This window comes from Schistocerca serialis, chromosome 8, assembly GCF_023864345.2.
Source record: "Schistocerca serialis cubense isolate TAMUIC-IGC-003099 chromosome 8, iqSchSeri2.2, whole genome shotgun sequence".
NCBI lineage: Eukaryota > Metazoa > Arthropoda > Insecta > Orthoptera > Acrididae > Schistocerca > Schistocerca serialis.
In genome coordinates this window covers 146,150,020-146,167,726 of record NC_064645.1, presented here as the reverse complement: position 1 = coordinate 146,167,726, position 17,707 = coordinate 146,150,020, and the positions used below count along the sequence as shown (strand labels likewise).

The 17,707-nt window shown below is 41.9% G+C and overlaps 1 protein-coding gene across 1 annotated transcript in view; it reads left to right on the top strand.

Annotated features, from left to right (window-relative positions):
• The window catches only part of LOC126416655 (THO complex subunit 7 homolog), a 42,291-nt gene that overhangs the window by 12,830 nt on the left and 11,754 nt on the right, over positions 1–17,707 (top strand). Inside the window, exon 2 of the mRNA XM_050084453.1 lies at positions 1,560–1,683. Within this exon, the coding sequence (XP_049940410.1) occupies positions 1,560–1,683 (124 nt within the window). The remainder of the gene's footprint in view (positions 1–1,559; positions 1,684–17,707) is intronic.

Below are 17,707 nucleotides of genomic sequence, written 5' to 3'. Positions count from 1 at the left end.
CAGTATATGTATATATGTTGTAAACGTGTAAAATTCTTTCTTTATGTTTGAGTTGCTTATATGCATTACGATAAATAAAATATAAACAAAACAGGCTGTCAAGATGAGTAAAAATAGAAAAAGAATCCACTGCAAAATTTTATGCAATATAAAAGAGAAACTCACACTTGGTAGAAACAGCAGTGTTCTTTGTTATGTTGATCTACTTCATGTTGTTAGTATTGTGACATTTGTTCTAAAATAAAAGCTTCCGGCTACAGAAGACATATAAAAATTATTGCCAAATCATAGAGTAGCGATTGCTAATTGTTAGCGTTTAGTGCCACCGATTAAACACTGAAAGAAAAGAGAAAAAAGGGTGGTTTTGTTATATTGTGCTTCAAACACACATACAAGTGAACAAAAGATAGAGTTGGTTGTATGAGCAATCAAATAACAGCGCGCTGTATTGATGCAAAAAATATACTTACCTTTAGCTCTCAACTGCTGTGACTGTGTGAATATGTGTGGAACTTGCTTTCGAAATACACAAGAGTCAGCTATAGACACTGAGCTGTGTTAAAAGTTCAAGTCTGCAGTTAATGAACTCTAAATGTTTCTACAACTGTGATGAAAATGAGTCTGTGGATGGCACTCAGCACACTGCACATTTAAGACTGAACTAGGCTTGGCGATATGATGACACTGTCCTCTGGAGGCAGAAATAGAACTTCGAGACGTGACTGCACTCAAGACAGAACTGTAGATACAACTCAGAGACAGAACAGAATAGAACTGGCTGCTCTTGTCCTGCATGGCAGTATTTGAAGACCATGAGGCGGTGGCTCGCAACTACCGGAGATGTCGCTTACTGTCTACCTGAGTGGTGCTTAGTGATGCTGTGGGTGTCTGGTATATCTGTTGTGGTTGACTGTTGATTTGCCATTGTCAGTTATTGATATCATTGCAATTTTACTATCACATCTTGTGCAGTACATGTAATTCGAACTGGCACACAGCTATTCACACTTACGTGCATGAACATTAAACACCACCAGGACTCTATTCCTTACCTACAAATTTACAAGAGGCATTTTCTCAGCTTTTGCTGTGCAGAAAGTAAGCTGCCTTCTTATTACACTATCTTGCAAACAATTTTTTTTTTTTTTTTTTTTTTTTTTATACTAGGTTAGACCATTGAAAATCACTGTTAGTACCATGGTAAATAACAGCCTTCATTGTAAACAGGTCTTAATTCTTAAAGAATGTAGATGTCTGATGTTATATGACAGTCATCAACCACGTCTTTTCTTTATTACATCCGTGAGAAACTATTCCATTAACGCACACACATGTAGCTTCTTGTATGTTTGGTACTTCATAAAAGAAATATGTCCCTCCACTTTTAGTAACAGCAGCGCAGCACTTCAAGATGGATGTCTGTCTGTATAGTAGTTCACATTTGGTCATTGTATTGTTTATTTTCTAATAATAATGTGTCCTCAATCATAATTTTATTGCAAAACTATAAAATGTGATTGCTCAGTACTAAAATGTAAACAATTTGTTCTAATTTTCAGAGGATGTTATTCGACGGAGGCTCCTGATTGATGGTGATGGTACAGGGGATGACCGTAGACTCAATGTTTTGCTAAAATCATTCATAAAGTGGTGTAATTCTACAAATGAAACTCCACAAGAAAGGTCAGTTCTAACAGGACAAGGAAAAAGCTCTCCGAAGTTGGTCCAAATACAGAGATGTTTACAATGCTCATGACATGAATGAAAAATGCAATACTTTTATTGTGCTGTTCCCTTATTTTAAATCTGCTTTGCCCTAAAAATGACTTAGACAAAAAGGATTCCTCACTTGTGGGAACACTTGCTTTTTTGTGCTGACACCTAATAGTAGTTTGTGTGTGTGTGTGTGTGTGTGTGTGTGTGTGTGTCAGTTGATGGCTCAGCATCTCAACAATTTGGTGAGTTGTTATCTTTCTCCTTCAATTATTTGTGGCAATCATTAGGACTAAAGATCTGTGTATGATTTCTGAGATTTAGAATTCAATATGGTATGAAACCTCCATGTGCTGTAATCTAAATCTGTAAACATTGTTGCATGAAATAATAGAACAGTCAAATGGTGCTCCAAAATGCCAAGTAGTGGAAAGTTTAGTAGAAGTTTTTTTGACAAATGTTCTATATGTTTTCATGGGTGCTGAATCTGAATTTTTAAAGTCCCACCAAAATTTTGGCAAGGAAATGGGTGGAAAATAGATAGATCCATGAAAAAATAGAAGTATTTTTGGTTTAAGCTGCCTATTTGTGAAAGAAAATAGGGTAAAATTTCCACAAAGTAGTTCCATGTGACCTTTTTGTCAGACCAACTGTACAGCGTGTAGTGTGTGGTGAAGTAAGTGCGATTTCAAAGCTGAAAAGATTGGCCATATCGGGACCTACTCACCCCCCATCCCGTCTGCGCCCTGACTGTACTTTGTTGCACATCTGTATCAGAGTTTCATCCGCCAGGTGTCACAATGTTATTGGAATGCTTGGTATGTGGGAATGTCAGTCTTGTGCGTTGTTCTCCAGTGCAGGCTGTTGTTTTTGAGTTCACCCTCAAATATTCACTTAGAATATTTCTGCAGTTGGTAAATTCAGTTTAAATGTATAAAATTGTCACACATAATGAGTTCAAGTGAGAAGTGTTTCTTGTGTGAATGTGTACTGGACAATGGGAGAAAGGTGTTGGCCTTAGGCCCAAAGTGGTCTTGAAGAATGTTCTTGAAGCAGTTGAGGAGGAGGAGGAGGAGGATGAGGATGGGATAGCTGCACTTTTTAAGGGCAAAACTGTGGATAAGGTTCATGAACCATGTCGAAAAAAATATAGTAATGAAAAATTAAAGAGAATGAGCTAGCAAAAACCAGAAGCAGGAGCCATAATCCAATAATGGGGCATTACCCTCCTTGCCAGTAACAGCACAGATCATAGCATAAAGTCATCATCCAATTTTTTGTATCCTGCCTAGAAGGCAGTGCTTGGGTTGGAACAGGAAAAGGTAAAACACGTCGGCACTGCTGTATGAATTTAAATCCCCTTTACTCAAGCGATAAGAATACATAACCTGGAATGAAGTGCGAAGCTGAAGTGAAGTGTCCTAGCTGACTACACCTGATGAAATGGGCAGAATCTGTAGTGCAGCTCGTAGAGCTGCACTGCACCAGCTAGAGGGCGCTGCCGTCAGTGTATTGTGGTAGTGCCAACCTTTGAAACTATGTGGCATCGTTACTATCGATACCACATCCTTCCCCCCTGAAATGGCGGACCGTCGCTGAGTATGGTTTCCGACGGAGGCTGGAGGGACCCAGGGGCAGTGCAGCGGAGGGGGCGGACAGCGGAACTGCCGGGGCGCTGTCCACCCGCGACCCCGAATTGCTCATGAGGGGGTGAGGAAAACGCCCCATGGAAAACCTGCCCAGGCCGCACACCGCTACTGGGTATGTTCGGAGAAGGAGGTGGAGCAATGACCTCCATGGGCGGCGGCGGTGGGAGGCATCTGTCCGGAGCAGGTGACCGGACCGGCAGCAGCGACGACCGGAGGCGCGCCCACTGCGGAGGCGCCGTCGGTGGCATCATGGGCCATGGTGGTGGAAGCTTTGAAGCCTCCAATTCTGCCGGAAAACAACCAGTGCAGAAAACTGAGGACGGCACAAACGAATCTGGTTCCGGTGTCACTTGACAGTGCCGGAGGGACCAGAAATGACAAATAAGGCACGGCCAAGCTGGTGAAGAATGCGCCCCTGCTCCCAGCGCTGCCTGCCAGAGAAAACGCGATAGAACACCAAATCATGCGGCGCCAAGGCAGAACGATGCGAAGCAGTGGGAGCTTGCAGCGACGGGTGCAATAGCTGCAGGAGCGGCCGATGGGTGGGCGTGGCCATGTAACAATTCCACTGGGGAATGGGTGCCGCGCGGCTCAGAGTTATCGGAAGCAAGGAAAGTCCAGAGTTCGCGTGAGTGCATGGCGTGCAACTTACTCATTTGTGACTTTTTAAACGTACGCACAAAGCATTGAGCCTCGCCGTTCGACTGGGGGTGGAACGGGGCTGAGGTCAGATGGCGAATGCCGTTAGCAGCACAAAACGCTTCAAACTCTGAGGACACGAAATGGGGGCCATTGTTGGACACAATAACTTCAGGAAGGCCCTCAATGCAAAAAATAGATGTCAAAGCCCGAACAGTACTCGCAGATGTAGTAGAAGACACAGGCACAAGAAGAGGAAAGTTGCTGTATGCATCAATGGCAATCAACAAATGGGTGTCCCAGAAAGGACGCACAAAATCAATATGAACGCGCTGCCAAGGCGCAGTGGGAGTCGGCCATGTGAAGAAGCGCTGGCAGGGAGCAGATTGATGCTCTGCACAAGATCGACGATTAGCAAGCAAATTTTCAATATGTCTATCAATACCGACCAAAGTGCAGTGACAACGCACTAATTGCTTCGTCCACACGATACCCCAATGACCAGCATGCAGCAATAAGAGGACTTTCAGCTCCAACGAACGAGGTACAACCACACGAGATCATTGTCAGTTCATAACAAGATAACACTGTGGTGTACAGACAAGTTGTGACGTTGCGCAAAGTAATGTCGAACAAGTGGATCTCGAATCTGCGTAGCAGATGGAGGCCATTGAGTACGAATATATTGCAAAAGAATCTGCAAAGAAGCATCGGCGGCTGTCGCAGCAGCAATGCGATGAAAATCCACTAGAAAACCATCAGCTAAGTAATTATCTTGCGAATCAATAAACATACATGACAGTTCGGAAGAATGAAACACTTCGTCAGGACCGATAGGAACGGAAGGTTCCAAATGATTGGAAAAGAGCACAGGTAGTCCCAGTCTTCAGGAAGGGTTGTCGAGCAGATGCGCAAGACTATAGACCTATATCTCTGATGTCGATCTGTTCTAGAATTTTAGAACATGGTTTTTGCTCGAGTATCATGTCGTTTTTGGAAACCCAGAATCTACTCTGTAGGAATCAACATGGATTCCGGAAACAGCGATTGTGTGAGACCCAACTTGCTTTATTTGTTCATGAGACCCAGAAAATATTAGATACAGGCTCCCAGGTAGATGCTATTTTCCTTGACTTCCGGAAGGCGTTCGATACAGTTCCGCACTGTCGCCTGATGAACAAAGTAAAAGCCTACAGAATATCAGACCAGCTGTGTGGCTGGATTGAAGAGTTTTTAGCAAACAGAACACAGCATGTTGTTATCAATGGAGAGACGTCTACAGACGTTAGGGTGACCTCTGGCGTGCCACAGGGGAGTGTTATGGGACCATTGCTTTTCACAATATATATAAATGACCTAGTAGATAGTGTCGGAAGTTCCACAGCTTTTTGCGGATGATGCTGTAGTATACAGAGAAGTTGCAGCATTAGAAAATTGTAGCGAAATGCAGGAAGATCTGCAGCAGATAGGCACTTGATGCAGGGAGTGGCAACTAACCCTTGACATAGACAAATGTAATGTATTGCGAATACATAGAAAGAACGATCCTTTATTGTATGATTATATGATAGCAGAACAAACACTGGTAGCAGTTACTTCTGTAAAATATCTGGGAGTATGCGTGCGGAACGATTTGAAGTGGAATGATCATATAAAATTAATTGTTGGTAAGGCGGGTACCAGGTTGAGATTCATTGGGAGAGTCCTTAGAAAATGTAGTCCATCAACAAAGGAGGTGGCTTACAAAACACTCGTTCGACCTATACTTGAGTATTGCGTATCAGTGTGGGATCCCTACCAGATCGGGTTGACAGAGGAGATAGAGAAGATCCAAAGAAGAGCGGCGCGTTTCGTCACAGGGTTATTTGGTAATCGTGATAGCGTTACGGAGATGTTTAGCAAACTCAAGTGGCAGACTCTGCAAGAGAGGCGCTCTGCATCACGGTGTAGCTCGCTCGCCAGGTTTCGAGAGGGTGCGTTTCTGGATGAGGTATTGAATATATTGCTTCCCCCTACTTATACCTCCCGAGGAGATCACGAATGTAAAATTAGAGAGATTCGAGGGCACACGGAGGCTTTCAGACAGTCGTTCTTCCCGCGAACCATACATGACTGGAACAGAAAAGGGAGGTAATTACAGTGGCACGTAAAGTGCCCTCCTCGACACACCATTGGGTGGCTTGCGGAGTATAAATGTAGATTTAGATGTAGATCACAAAATAGTGCTGCGACTGTTCGTCAAGCGGAATCTGAAAGTAGGCATCCCACAAGTCAATCGTGGAAAAGAATTTTCCCTCACCAAGCTTATCAGAAATGTCTTCAGGACGTGGTACGGGAAATGTAGCTACCACTGTTGACTTAAAGTTAGCACAAATACGGAGGCGACTGTTTGGTTTCTTCACACACATTATAGGCGAAGCAGAAGCAGGTTCAATGACACCACTGTCTTGCAAATGCGTAAGTTCAGAAGCTATGGCGTCGCACAGTGCGTATGGTACCGGGCGTGCGCGCTGGAAAACAAACAAGGCATTGCCTTTAACCACAACATGTGCTGCAAAGTCTGTGGCACAACCAAGGCCATCAGAAAAGAATTCAGCAAAATCATCGCATAATGCGGTAACACTGTCTGCATGGTCACTAGCTCTGATGCAAAGTACATTGTCCTGAATGGCGAGGCCAAAAATTTCAAATGCGTCCATGCCAAAAATGTTTGTAGCATCACTAGAGCGGAGCACATGGAAAGACACTGTACGGCTCATTGCACCATGTGTGGCTAGCAAACTACACACACTGAGCATTGAGATTTCCTGCCCAGGAAATGCAGTCAGCGTGGAATGCGAACAACGAAACGGAGGCGAACCAAGCAAGTCATATGTTGATTTGTTCAGTAAAGAAACTGACGCACCAGTGTCCAGCTGCAAGCGAACAGAACGTCCTCAAATGTGCAAAGTCACAAAAAGTTTTCTTGTATTGCACTGAATGCAAGAGGAACTGCCTGGCAAAACTTGATTCACATGACGAGCTGTTGACGCATGTGAAGCAGAAGGCTTTGAATAAATGGCATTAACGTCCATAGGCTGATGGGAAACCAGATTATGGCGTTGCTGTTGCGGTGACGCCCACGTGAGTCACATGAATGGGAGACATGTTGTGAATCAGAGTTTCTCTGCCTGCACACAGCTTGCACGTGTCCTTTCTTATTACAAAAATAACACTGTGCTTGACGGGATGGGCAACTGTCCCGTAGGTGGGCACGAAAACAGTTCGGACAGGATTTCAGTTTCTTAGAGGGTGCCTGGTTTGAACCATGTTCACGAGCGCGCGAGCGGCGTGGCTAGCCGTGCTAGCGGGCGGGAGGGCACGTGTTGTGCCGCACTAACAGTACACACACCCGGGGTCACGTCAAACACGGAAGTAGCCATGTCTAAAGTATCTTGTCAGTCTAGCAAGTCCACTACTTCCTTCAAAGACAGGTTTTTAAATCGGAGGATTTGTTCGTGGTTGCGGTGATCCGTCACATTATGTGCAATAGCGTCTCTAATCATTATATCTGCATAGGAGCATCCACACGAGCAATTAAAATCACAATCAGAAGTTAGTCCCTCAAGGTCCGCTAACCAAGACTCATTAGACTGAGTAGGGCCACGCCGGAGACGAAAGAATTTGTAACATGCAGCTACCACATTTACACTGTCACGGAAGTGGAAATTCAAAGCATCAATCACTTTGTCGTACGTTTTAGTTTCTGGGCGGGTGGTGGGAAACAATTTCACGAGCACACGGTACAACACAACACCCGCGGTGGCAATGAAAAAAGCAAACCGCTCTGTACCTGGTACGTTGTAAGCTGTGAAGTGTGCCTCGAGCTGGGCGATGTATTCCGGCCAGCATTCAACATCCGGATTGAAGGCACGAAATGGCGGCGATGGCGTCGGTACAGCCAGTGGCGTCGGAGGCACCGAAGTAGCTACAGTTTGTAGTGTGACCAGTCCATTTATGGCAGGAAGCAACTGCGTCATTTGCTGAGCCTGAAAACGTACAAGATTGGACAGCGGAGTCTGTTACTGTGGCGAAGCCATGGTTACATGGGGGAAACACAAAAAAGCTAAAGCAGTACTGAGCAAAAAGGAAATGATAGGAAAGGCAAAAAAATTTTAGTCCCTGATCGTCACCAACTTTTGTATCCCACCTGGAAGGCGGCACTTGGGTTGGATCAGGAAAAGGTAAAACACGTCGGTACTGCTGTATGAATTTAAATCCCCTCTACTCAGCAATAAGCATACATAACTTGCAATGAAGTGCGAAGCGTTCTGGCTGACTGCACCTGATGAAATGGGCACAATCTGTAGCGGAGCTCGTAGAGCTGCACAGCACCAGCTAGAGGGCGCTGCCGTTGGTGCTTCGTGGTAGTGCCAACCTTTGAAACTATGTGGCATCGTTACTATCGATACCACACAATGGCCATCATTGTGGTGCTGGATAATGACAGAACAGTGACGAAGATACTTGAACTCGGTGACGAACGAGTGGTGACAATAAAAATTGTGACAGCCTTAGGAAAATTTTACATAACTAATCAATATTTTCAATACAGTGTGGAGATAAAACCACATATAGAAAATTTAAAAACAGCAGCAATACTGGGTTGACAAGACAGACATGTCTTTGTAATGGATGCAAATGCGAAATCAGTATTGTGTCGTAGCAGAGTAACTGATGAAAGATGACTCTGCCTGCAGAACACTACACAAAACCTTGGCGGCTTTCATGTGATGAACAGGCCTCTCAACCCGTCTACTTTCCAGAATTGTGCAGGTATGGCAACAAATATGGATATAAGCCTTGCGAATATGAAAGTCAGTGTGTGCATTGCAGAATGGAGGTATGTAATGGACTTGCAACAAGTGACCATAATCTCTTTTCTTCACAATTACACATGTAAATAATGACTTAAACGCTAACATCCAGTACAAGCAAGTTAATTGGGATATTTTTAAAGACAGAATTCAAGTTACAACCACTGCTGTGAAGTGGAATTGATGTTGATTCCAAAGTCGACGAATTGGTGCGAGCCTTGAAGAGGGCACAAGAGAAGGCGATCTCAACGTTTATTAGGAAGTCAAAAGGGTTTAAAATTCCCTGGAGTCCTGCCCTACAGTCTTTTAAGATGCAGAGCAAGGCAGGCAAGAAGATCCCAACAGAGATCCTTAGGGATGCCAGGACGACAAAGAAGGCTAATTTTCTATCAATGTTTGGGGATTTCCATACAAACTTGCAACCAACAATATTCAATCACCCATAGTATTATCAACCCTGAGATGATCCAATATTACAGTGACGTCAGACTGGTAGACGTCAGTGCAGTATCTACTCAGAACTCTGTTGCCAGACGATCTAACGGTCTTCGGACGACAGGAGAGACAGTGTGGTATTGGGTGCAAGACTCACAGGTCTCTCGCCGTTGACTCAGGTCTTGTGCAGCCTATCTTCTTCTTGGGTCAGACGGCGTTGTCAGTCTTCACGAACTCTTCTTCTCCGAAGGCTATAACTGGTTAAGGGAATTTCAGAATAGACTTCTTTTCTACTCTTGAAATGATTCTGTACTCTCAGGATACTTTTGTTCAACTCTGTTATATTTCCATCTCCACAATAAAACAACTTCACAAGATTCACACAAGCGTTCAACTCTTGCGAGTTAACCCCTTCTTGGATCATTAGGAACTAACAGATACAGTTATAATGTGTTTGGTGTTATAACCACTATAAAACCAGTTCTTGCTTCTCTCAAGTCCAACGCCAGAAAGTCAAATGTAAGTGTCGTTAGTTCAAGACATAATTCAATTGTTCACAACAATATGGTCATTACATCATTATAGAATAGAGCATGCTTGTTCTTTGTACGGGACATACAGCTTCTCAGGCACGCACTGCAAACACTTGTCCGTGCCGATCAACCGTCACTATTGCCGTATTATCCCGATACATGTCCATCCTGCACACACAGAAACCGGCGGCGAGGTAGACACATCTCCACTTTCTCACCCTTGTACTTAAAATATCGGGTGTTCGAAATGGTGGAAAGCTGAGTATCTCTAGAATTGACACCAAAATTCTCGAGACACTCCGTATCGCTCCCCTTAACTCGAACACGCGATATTTTATACACATTCATTATGTACACTAATATTACACAAGATGATAATTCTTTATCTTTTAACAGTACTGAGCATATATTACCACAATTACAAACTGTGAACCTTTCAGTCCATGTTGCGAGTTAGCTCTTTTCAATTTCTAAAAAAAACAACAACCACCTATGTTTTTTTATTCCTCTTCCAGCCATAAATTCCAGGTTCACATAACTCATTAATACTCTGCTGCTTCGTTCTTACTTTGTGTACTACTTTTTCTAAGTATGTACTTATTCATTACCTATTGTAATCTGGAGGAACTCTGGGTAGAATAAAAGTGTTCCCTTCTTGGATATTTGTAAATCTGAAACTTAATGAGGCTATTTATGCATAGAATTCAAACTTACCAGACTCATCCCTTTAAACGTGTGACTTCTGTCACGATACTGCTCTTTTTCCCTTTAGGAACAGTACCTGTATCTTACATGGCTTGATCCTAGGAGTATCCTTTCCCAAATCTACGGTTCAGGTCGATCCCCTTCTTGGTGCCCCTGTTCGCACAGTGTAGGTCAGCCTCTCTTGGTCTTTGGCCTGCCTATCTGCCCTTTTCATCCAATAAATACTGGGTGCGCCCTCCTTCTCCTTCCTGAGAAGACCTCCTGGTTCGTTGCCCGAGCATGTATCTTTATGAACACTGTTCTTAAATACCTTCTGGTAAAATTACACTCTACTTTACAACTTAACTCCACTTTCCAATACTCTATCTAATACCCTAGAGTCCTTTTTCACTCCTCTCTTCTACCATATAAACAGATGTCATGCACATACATAGTAGATGCTATGTCTACCTGTATTTACCAACTCCCCTTAGATACTATGCCTTTTCTCCAAGGACTAGCACGGCACATGTAAATATATGTTTGAGAGTGACAAAAAATAACGATGCAGAACCGTCACATATCAACAATGTAATATGTGCATTGACTCAGATGTACATATATCTTTATTCCCCTACATCCCTTGGCATCATTTCAGGTTCCTAATTCATAATTCTCCTGTTTGTGTTTTAAGTGTATTTTTGTGTGTATGTAGATGTGTGTTCGTGTTTCCTGATTCTTTGTCCGATTTATGTGAAGTAAGTTGAAGGTTATAATGAACCACAGAAATTGAGAAGGACTTCAACGATAGAAGTAGATGCATGTGGAAAGGGGGAAAGATAGATAGGTACTCAATAGAGGAGTAAGAAAGGAAAAAGTAGAGACGATTGCTAAGATTGAAGAAGATAGCCCCAAAGACAGGAAAACTCTTCCCACCCCCCTTCCCCAGGATCCCTACTTCGCCGGTGCTTGAGTGAGAAGCCGGTGGAGGTACGATGTTAAACGAAGAATCAGTCGCACTTGTCTGTGAGGGTTAGCTGAAAGGTGGGGTGTGTGATTAGTGTTAGTTATGCTTGTGTTTACACTACCCCCCCCCTTTCCAAAAGTTATACAAACCCTCCCATTTATATTACATCTCACAAAAGGTATAAAATATTCTATAAAAGTAGGAAATTATACACTACAATAACAGCTGTTTAGTCATTCAGTTTATACTATTTTTCATACACACATAAAGTACTTATTCTATATGTTTCATTTCATGTCTAGAGATCACTGTTCATTTGTGATTCTCTTAAATTGATCCTAATCTTTTAGTCATATCTGGTTTCCTACATACTGAAATCATAGAATAGTTCAAGAATTCAAGAATAGATTACGGAATAGTTTAAAAATTGAAGGGAATCCTGTGCAGAAAAACTAAGTTCAAAGAAACACCAAAAACAACTCGGGAGCTGGCGGTCATCACTTCACCCGTTAACACAGAACGTTAACGTCCCTGGGGGACAAAAAAAAACCACCACTTCACTACATAATGCCACAGCAGGTAAAGTTGTTCTGTTTTCTACCTTGTCATGGACAAGTTTGAATTCCTCGCCCAAGTCGTCTAAAACCTTGTTAGTATCATTAGGTTTGGAAAAAGCAACAGTCACGTTTCCAGAGATTATACTCAAGGAAATTTCTCGATCTGTAGTTAGCTCAAAAGGTTCCACCAGACTACTCACATTTATAATGTCAAAGTTGACTATATTTTCTTTGAAATTTTGCTCTACATTATTTACTCGTGAACCAACATCTCGTGTAGTAACAGCTCGTATACTAACACCTGGCATTTTCGATTACATAATCGATATTAATTCCATAGCTCAATCTGTGCTCTCTTTCATGATATTCATTTCCTTATGGAATTACATCTAACATTACATACATTTTCACAAAATTTTAATTTTCTACTAAATTCAAATCTTACATTATTATTATTATTATTATTATTATTATTATACTTGACGTCGCATTCAGTCTCCAAAGTAACTATGCCTTCGCATCGATTACTAGATTCTTTGCTATGAGCATCTATCTTGATGGGCAACAGACCTATATTCGTTATTTGAATATTTAAAGTTGCATTCTGTCTCTGATTAAAGTCAGTGAACAGTTGATTTACGGAGTATTCAAAGAATTAGTGAGTTCACTCTTCAAATGTAACTTCAGATTTTCTACCTTATTATTAAAAGAGTCAAATTCAGTCTTTAATAAAACTATATTTGCTGCTTGACAGTTCAAGGTTTCACTTTGGGCATTTAAACTAGAATGTACTAAACATATTCCTTTTCTTAGAGCTTCATTCTGAGCATTTGAATCTGTTCTTTGATCATCTAACTTAGCATTTTGGTCATCTAATCTAGCATTTAGTTCATGTCTTAAAGTGGTTGAATTTGCACTCTGTGCATCTAATTTTTCAAAGTTGCAATTTGTGCATCTAATTTTTCAAAGTTGCAATTTGTGCATCTAATTTTTAACTCAAAGTGGTACCTATTAACTTTACTAACTCCGTCCGGTCTGTCACTCCCCTTTCGACTTACCCAGTCATGGCTGGCTCTGAAGTTGTTCCACGTTGTTGTTTCTGATACGTAGTTTTATTGATCTTAGACCTAGTGATCATCTAAAGAAAATTCACCACTGAATACAATAACTATAATAACAGTTTATCATGCAATCGTCCCCTCAACTTTACCGAAAAATTATTGTTTTTCGCTCACTCAGCGTAGAGTTCCAGCTGCGGTGGTGAGCAGATGTGTAATCGGCGATGGTGGAGACAGCACCAGTGCCGGTGGTGTCGGACGTTGGTTTCAGCATCGTTGTCGGTGAGCGGACGCGGAGTCAGCACCGGTGAGCAGCAGCTGGTGCAGTCGGCATCAGTGGCTGGTTACTATGTCGGCGTCGGTGCGGTGTACGTGTGTGAAGACTGCTTACTTCCCACACCTGATTGTCTTAGTCAAAAAGTTGAGGTATTCTCTCCAGTTTTCTCCACTATTACTTTCTCACATCTTTTACAGCGTTGCCCTCACAACTTTCTTCCATTTGTTCATTGGACTTGATACGATTTCTGGAAACAGTTCTCGTATGTTGTTAGGCTTGGTTGCTATGGCAATGCGTAATATCTCCTCTACATTTCTGTCATAAAATTCCTGTTTTCTTCGAGTCCTGTCACTATCGCCACGATCTAACGGTTTTCGGACGTCAGGAGAGACAGTGTGGTACTCGATGCAAGACTCTCACCTCTCTCGCAGTTGACTCATGTATTGTGTGCAGCGTATCTTCTTCTGGGGTCAGATGGCTGCATTGATCTTCACGAACTCTTCTTCTCCGAAGACTGTAACTGGTTAAGGGAATTTCAAAATAGACTTCCTTTCTGCTCTTGAAATGATTCTGTACTCTCAGGATATTTTTGTTCAGCTCTGTTTTATTTTCATCTCCACAATAAAACAACTTCACAAGATTCACACAAGCGTTCAACTCTTGCGAGTCAACCCCTTCTGGGATCATTAGAAACTAACAGATACAGTTATAATGTGTTTGGTTTAATAACCACTATAAAGCCAGTTCTTGTTTCGCTCAAGTTCAACACCAGAAAGTCAAATGTAAGTGTCTTTTTGTTCAAGTCAAATGTAAGTGTCTTTTTGTTCAAAACGTAATTCATTTGTTCACAACAATACAGTCGTTACACCATCAAGAAATAGAGCGTGTTTGCTCTTTGTACTGGACATACAACTTCTCAGGCATGTGCTGCAAACACTTGTTCACGCCAATTGACTGTCACTATTGCTGTATTCTCCCGATACGTGTCCATCCTGCACACACAGAAACCGGCGGCGAGGTAGACACGTATCCACTCGGGTGTTTGAGACTGTGGAAAGCTGAGTGTCTGTAGAATTTACACTGAAATTCTTGAGGCACTACAATGATACTACGATAGATGACACAGCAAACCATCAGACACTTCGCTCTGAATTACTAGAGCAGCATATGAATAATAGTGTTGTGATTATATTTGCCCTGAAGGAAGTAAGGCCAGCAATAATGAAAGAATAGGAAAGCACCAGAGTATTATGGCAGAAGTGTTGCATCAGCTAGTGGACCAAATTATACCATATATAATAGTGTTATGAAACAACTGTCTTTTGCAGAGATGGGTGCACAGACTCTGAAAGAAGAAGAAAGCACCAGGGACTGATAGAATTATGGCAGGTGTGTTGCATCAGCCAGTGGACCAAATTGTACCATATATAACAGAGTTATTAAAACAATTGTTTTATGCAGGGATGGGTGCACAGAATATGGAAAATGTTGAATATCATTATACTAAAAAGAGGGGAAGACAAAGACCAGACTTGAAATCTTGCAAGTTGATTTGTTTGGTAAATGCTTTTGTCAAAGTACAGGAAAAGATTCTGTGCCATTGCTTGAAGGACCAAAGACAGATAGTAGGCATGAGCCTCAGCAGTACAGTTTGAGGAAAGGGAAATCCACAGATGATGCAATAAATCATGCAGTAGACACTGTGAACACCTCACATAACAAACATGTTATAGACATAATAAGTGATAAAGCTAGAGTGTTTGTAATTTGTGGTGGCCTGCCCTGTCCAATATATTGTAAAAGGTGGATTGTCCCAAGTGTCTCTGTAACAACCAATGAGATTATTGCACAGACAGACAGTTGCAATTACAAAATCCTGAAAAGAAAATTGTTAAAAAGATCACGAAAGGCTGCCCACAGAGCTCTGTGATGCAGCGTTCTGGGATGTTGGTGTAGAGCCGTTAATAAATCAGCTCCAGAGTGTAACGAACACTAGAGACTGCATTACCTATACAGACAATCTGCTAATTATAATATCTGCCAACTCAAGGCTAAATTAGAGGGAAAAATGGGGTAGTTCTTGAAAGACTAAGGAACAAGAAACCCCACAATCGGAATAAATGACCAACCTGTGAAAAGAAAGGAAGTATATAGGTAACTTGCTATAAACATCGACAAGAAACAAGACTTTCATGCACTTGTTGAAATCATCTGACACAGAAGTATTAAAATCCTAAACAAAATAGCAACAATTGGTCAAAGATGTTCTCAGCTGCCACTAAGTGCAATAAGAACATACCACAACAAAGTGCCAATTGCTATTGTGGGCGACCGCGTTTAGGCTGAGAGAGCCAGGAACTTGCAATGGCGAGAATTGTATTCCTGCATGTCACAGATGCATATTTTACAATACCGACTGAGATGCTGCTGTTGATAATGAGGTTTAATACCTCTAGACCTAGACATAAGAAAGAAAGGTGCACAATTTTTGCTCAGAAAGGATGAATATGATAAGGTACAGGAGATACTGCACACAAGAGCCACATCAAATAAGGAAATAAAGGCTTGCATTGATAGAGAATGGCAAGAAATCTGGGACAGGGCAGAAATAGGGGGAAGAACTTGCAGTTCCTTCCTAACACAAAAGAAAGATAAGGAATTTCATACTTTCTGCCAACCTAGGGAGCTATATACTACCTGTTGGGATATGGTCCATATCCCAGCTACTTACTGAAAATAAAGTGACAACACAAACACTTGTGAATTCAAGAAACCTCAGAAAGCCTCGAGTACAGGGCCCTAATCAAATGTAAGCCTGTGTTATGTTATATGTCATTGTGGTGCAACTTTTTGAGTCTTATACAAGGTGTACAACTTTGCTTCAGCCATTTGTTGATAGGTGGCGACAAGGGTAAGTAGTGGTTGAAAGAAACAGATCGCAAACGTTAGGCAGTTAGCTTGGACCTCGGTCATCATAACTTTATTCAAACATTGGTCGATTTTTGTCTGCATCATAAAGTTGTTCTTGATTGAAAATGTCAGTTTACGAGCCTAATTCTCATCATTTGCGGGAGGTGTTACTGTTTTGTTTCAATATGAAGAAAACAACGGCTGAGTCTCATTGAATGCTCTTAAGTACTTGTGGTAAGGACGCTATTAGTGAAAGAACGTGTGGTGACTGGTTTCAACGCTTCAAGAATGGTGATTTTAACGTCATAGACCGGCATAGTGGTGGAAGAGAGAATGTTTTTGAAGATGCAGAATTGGGGACATTGCTGAGCGAAGATTCGCGTCAAACTCAAGAATAATTGGCATGATTATTGGGAGTGACACAGCAAGCCATTTCGAAACATCTCAAGGCTATGGGTATGATTCAGAAAGAAATAACTTGGGTCCTGCGTGAGCTGAAACCAAGAGACGTTGAACGATGTTTGAGTGTTTGTGAACAGTTGCTTCAGAGGCAAAAATGGAAGGGATTTCTGCATCGCATTATGACCAGGGATAAAAAATGGGTTCATTACGATAACCTTAAATGCAAAAAATCATGGGGATATCCCGGCCATGCTTCCATGTCAACTGCCAAACCGAATACTCACGGCTCCAGGATTGTGCTTTTTGGTGATACCAGCTCAGCGTCATGTACTCGGCGTCGTGTACTATGAGGCGTTAAAACCAAGTGACAGAATCACAGGTGCTCATTATTGAACGCAATTAATGTGTTTGAGCAGAGCATTAAAAGACAAATGGCCACAATACAGCGAGAGGCACGATAAAGTAATTTTGCAGAACGACCTTGGTTGACCCCCATGTTGCAAAAGAGGTCTAAACGCACTTGGAAACATTAAAATGGGAAGTCCTATCCCACTTGCCATAGTCTCCATACATTGCTCCCTCTGACTACCACCTATTTAGATCAATGGCGCATGGCCTGGCTGACCAACACTTCCGATCTCATGAAAAAGTCACAAATTTGATCGATTCGTGGATCGCTTCAAAAGATAAACAATTTTTTTTACGCGGGATTCATACACTGCCCGAAAGATGGGAGAAAATTGTCGCCAGAAATGGAAAATACTTTGAATGGTAACTGTGTAACCAATATGTTTCATTAAGGCCTCAAATGTTAGGGAAAAGAACGGTGGAAGCAAAGTTGTACACCTTGTACATAAAAGACAATTCCATTTTCCACTGTGGCTGTTTTATGATCACAGTTATTTATTTCTGTTTTTCCTGTAAGAAAAAAATGTCTTTGTTTAATTATTCCATAATTTTGAGTCTGAGAACAAAGTCTTCCTTGACGACACTGTTGTATAAAACATTCTCGGTCTTCTTGTCACCT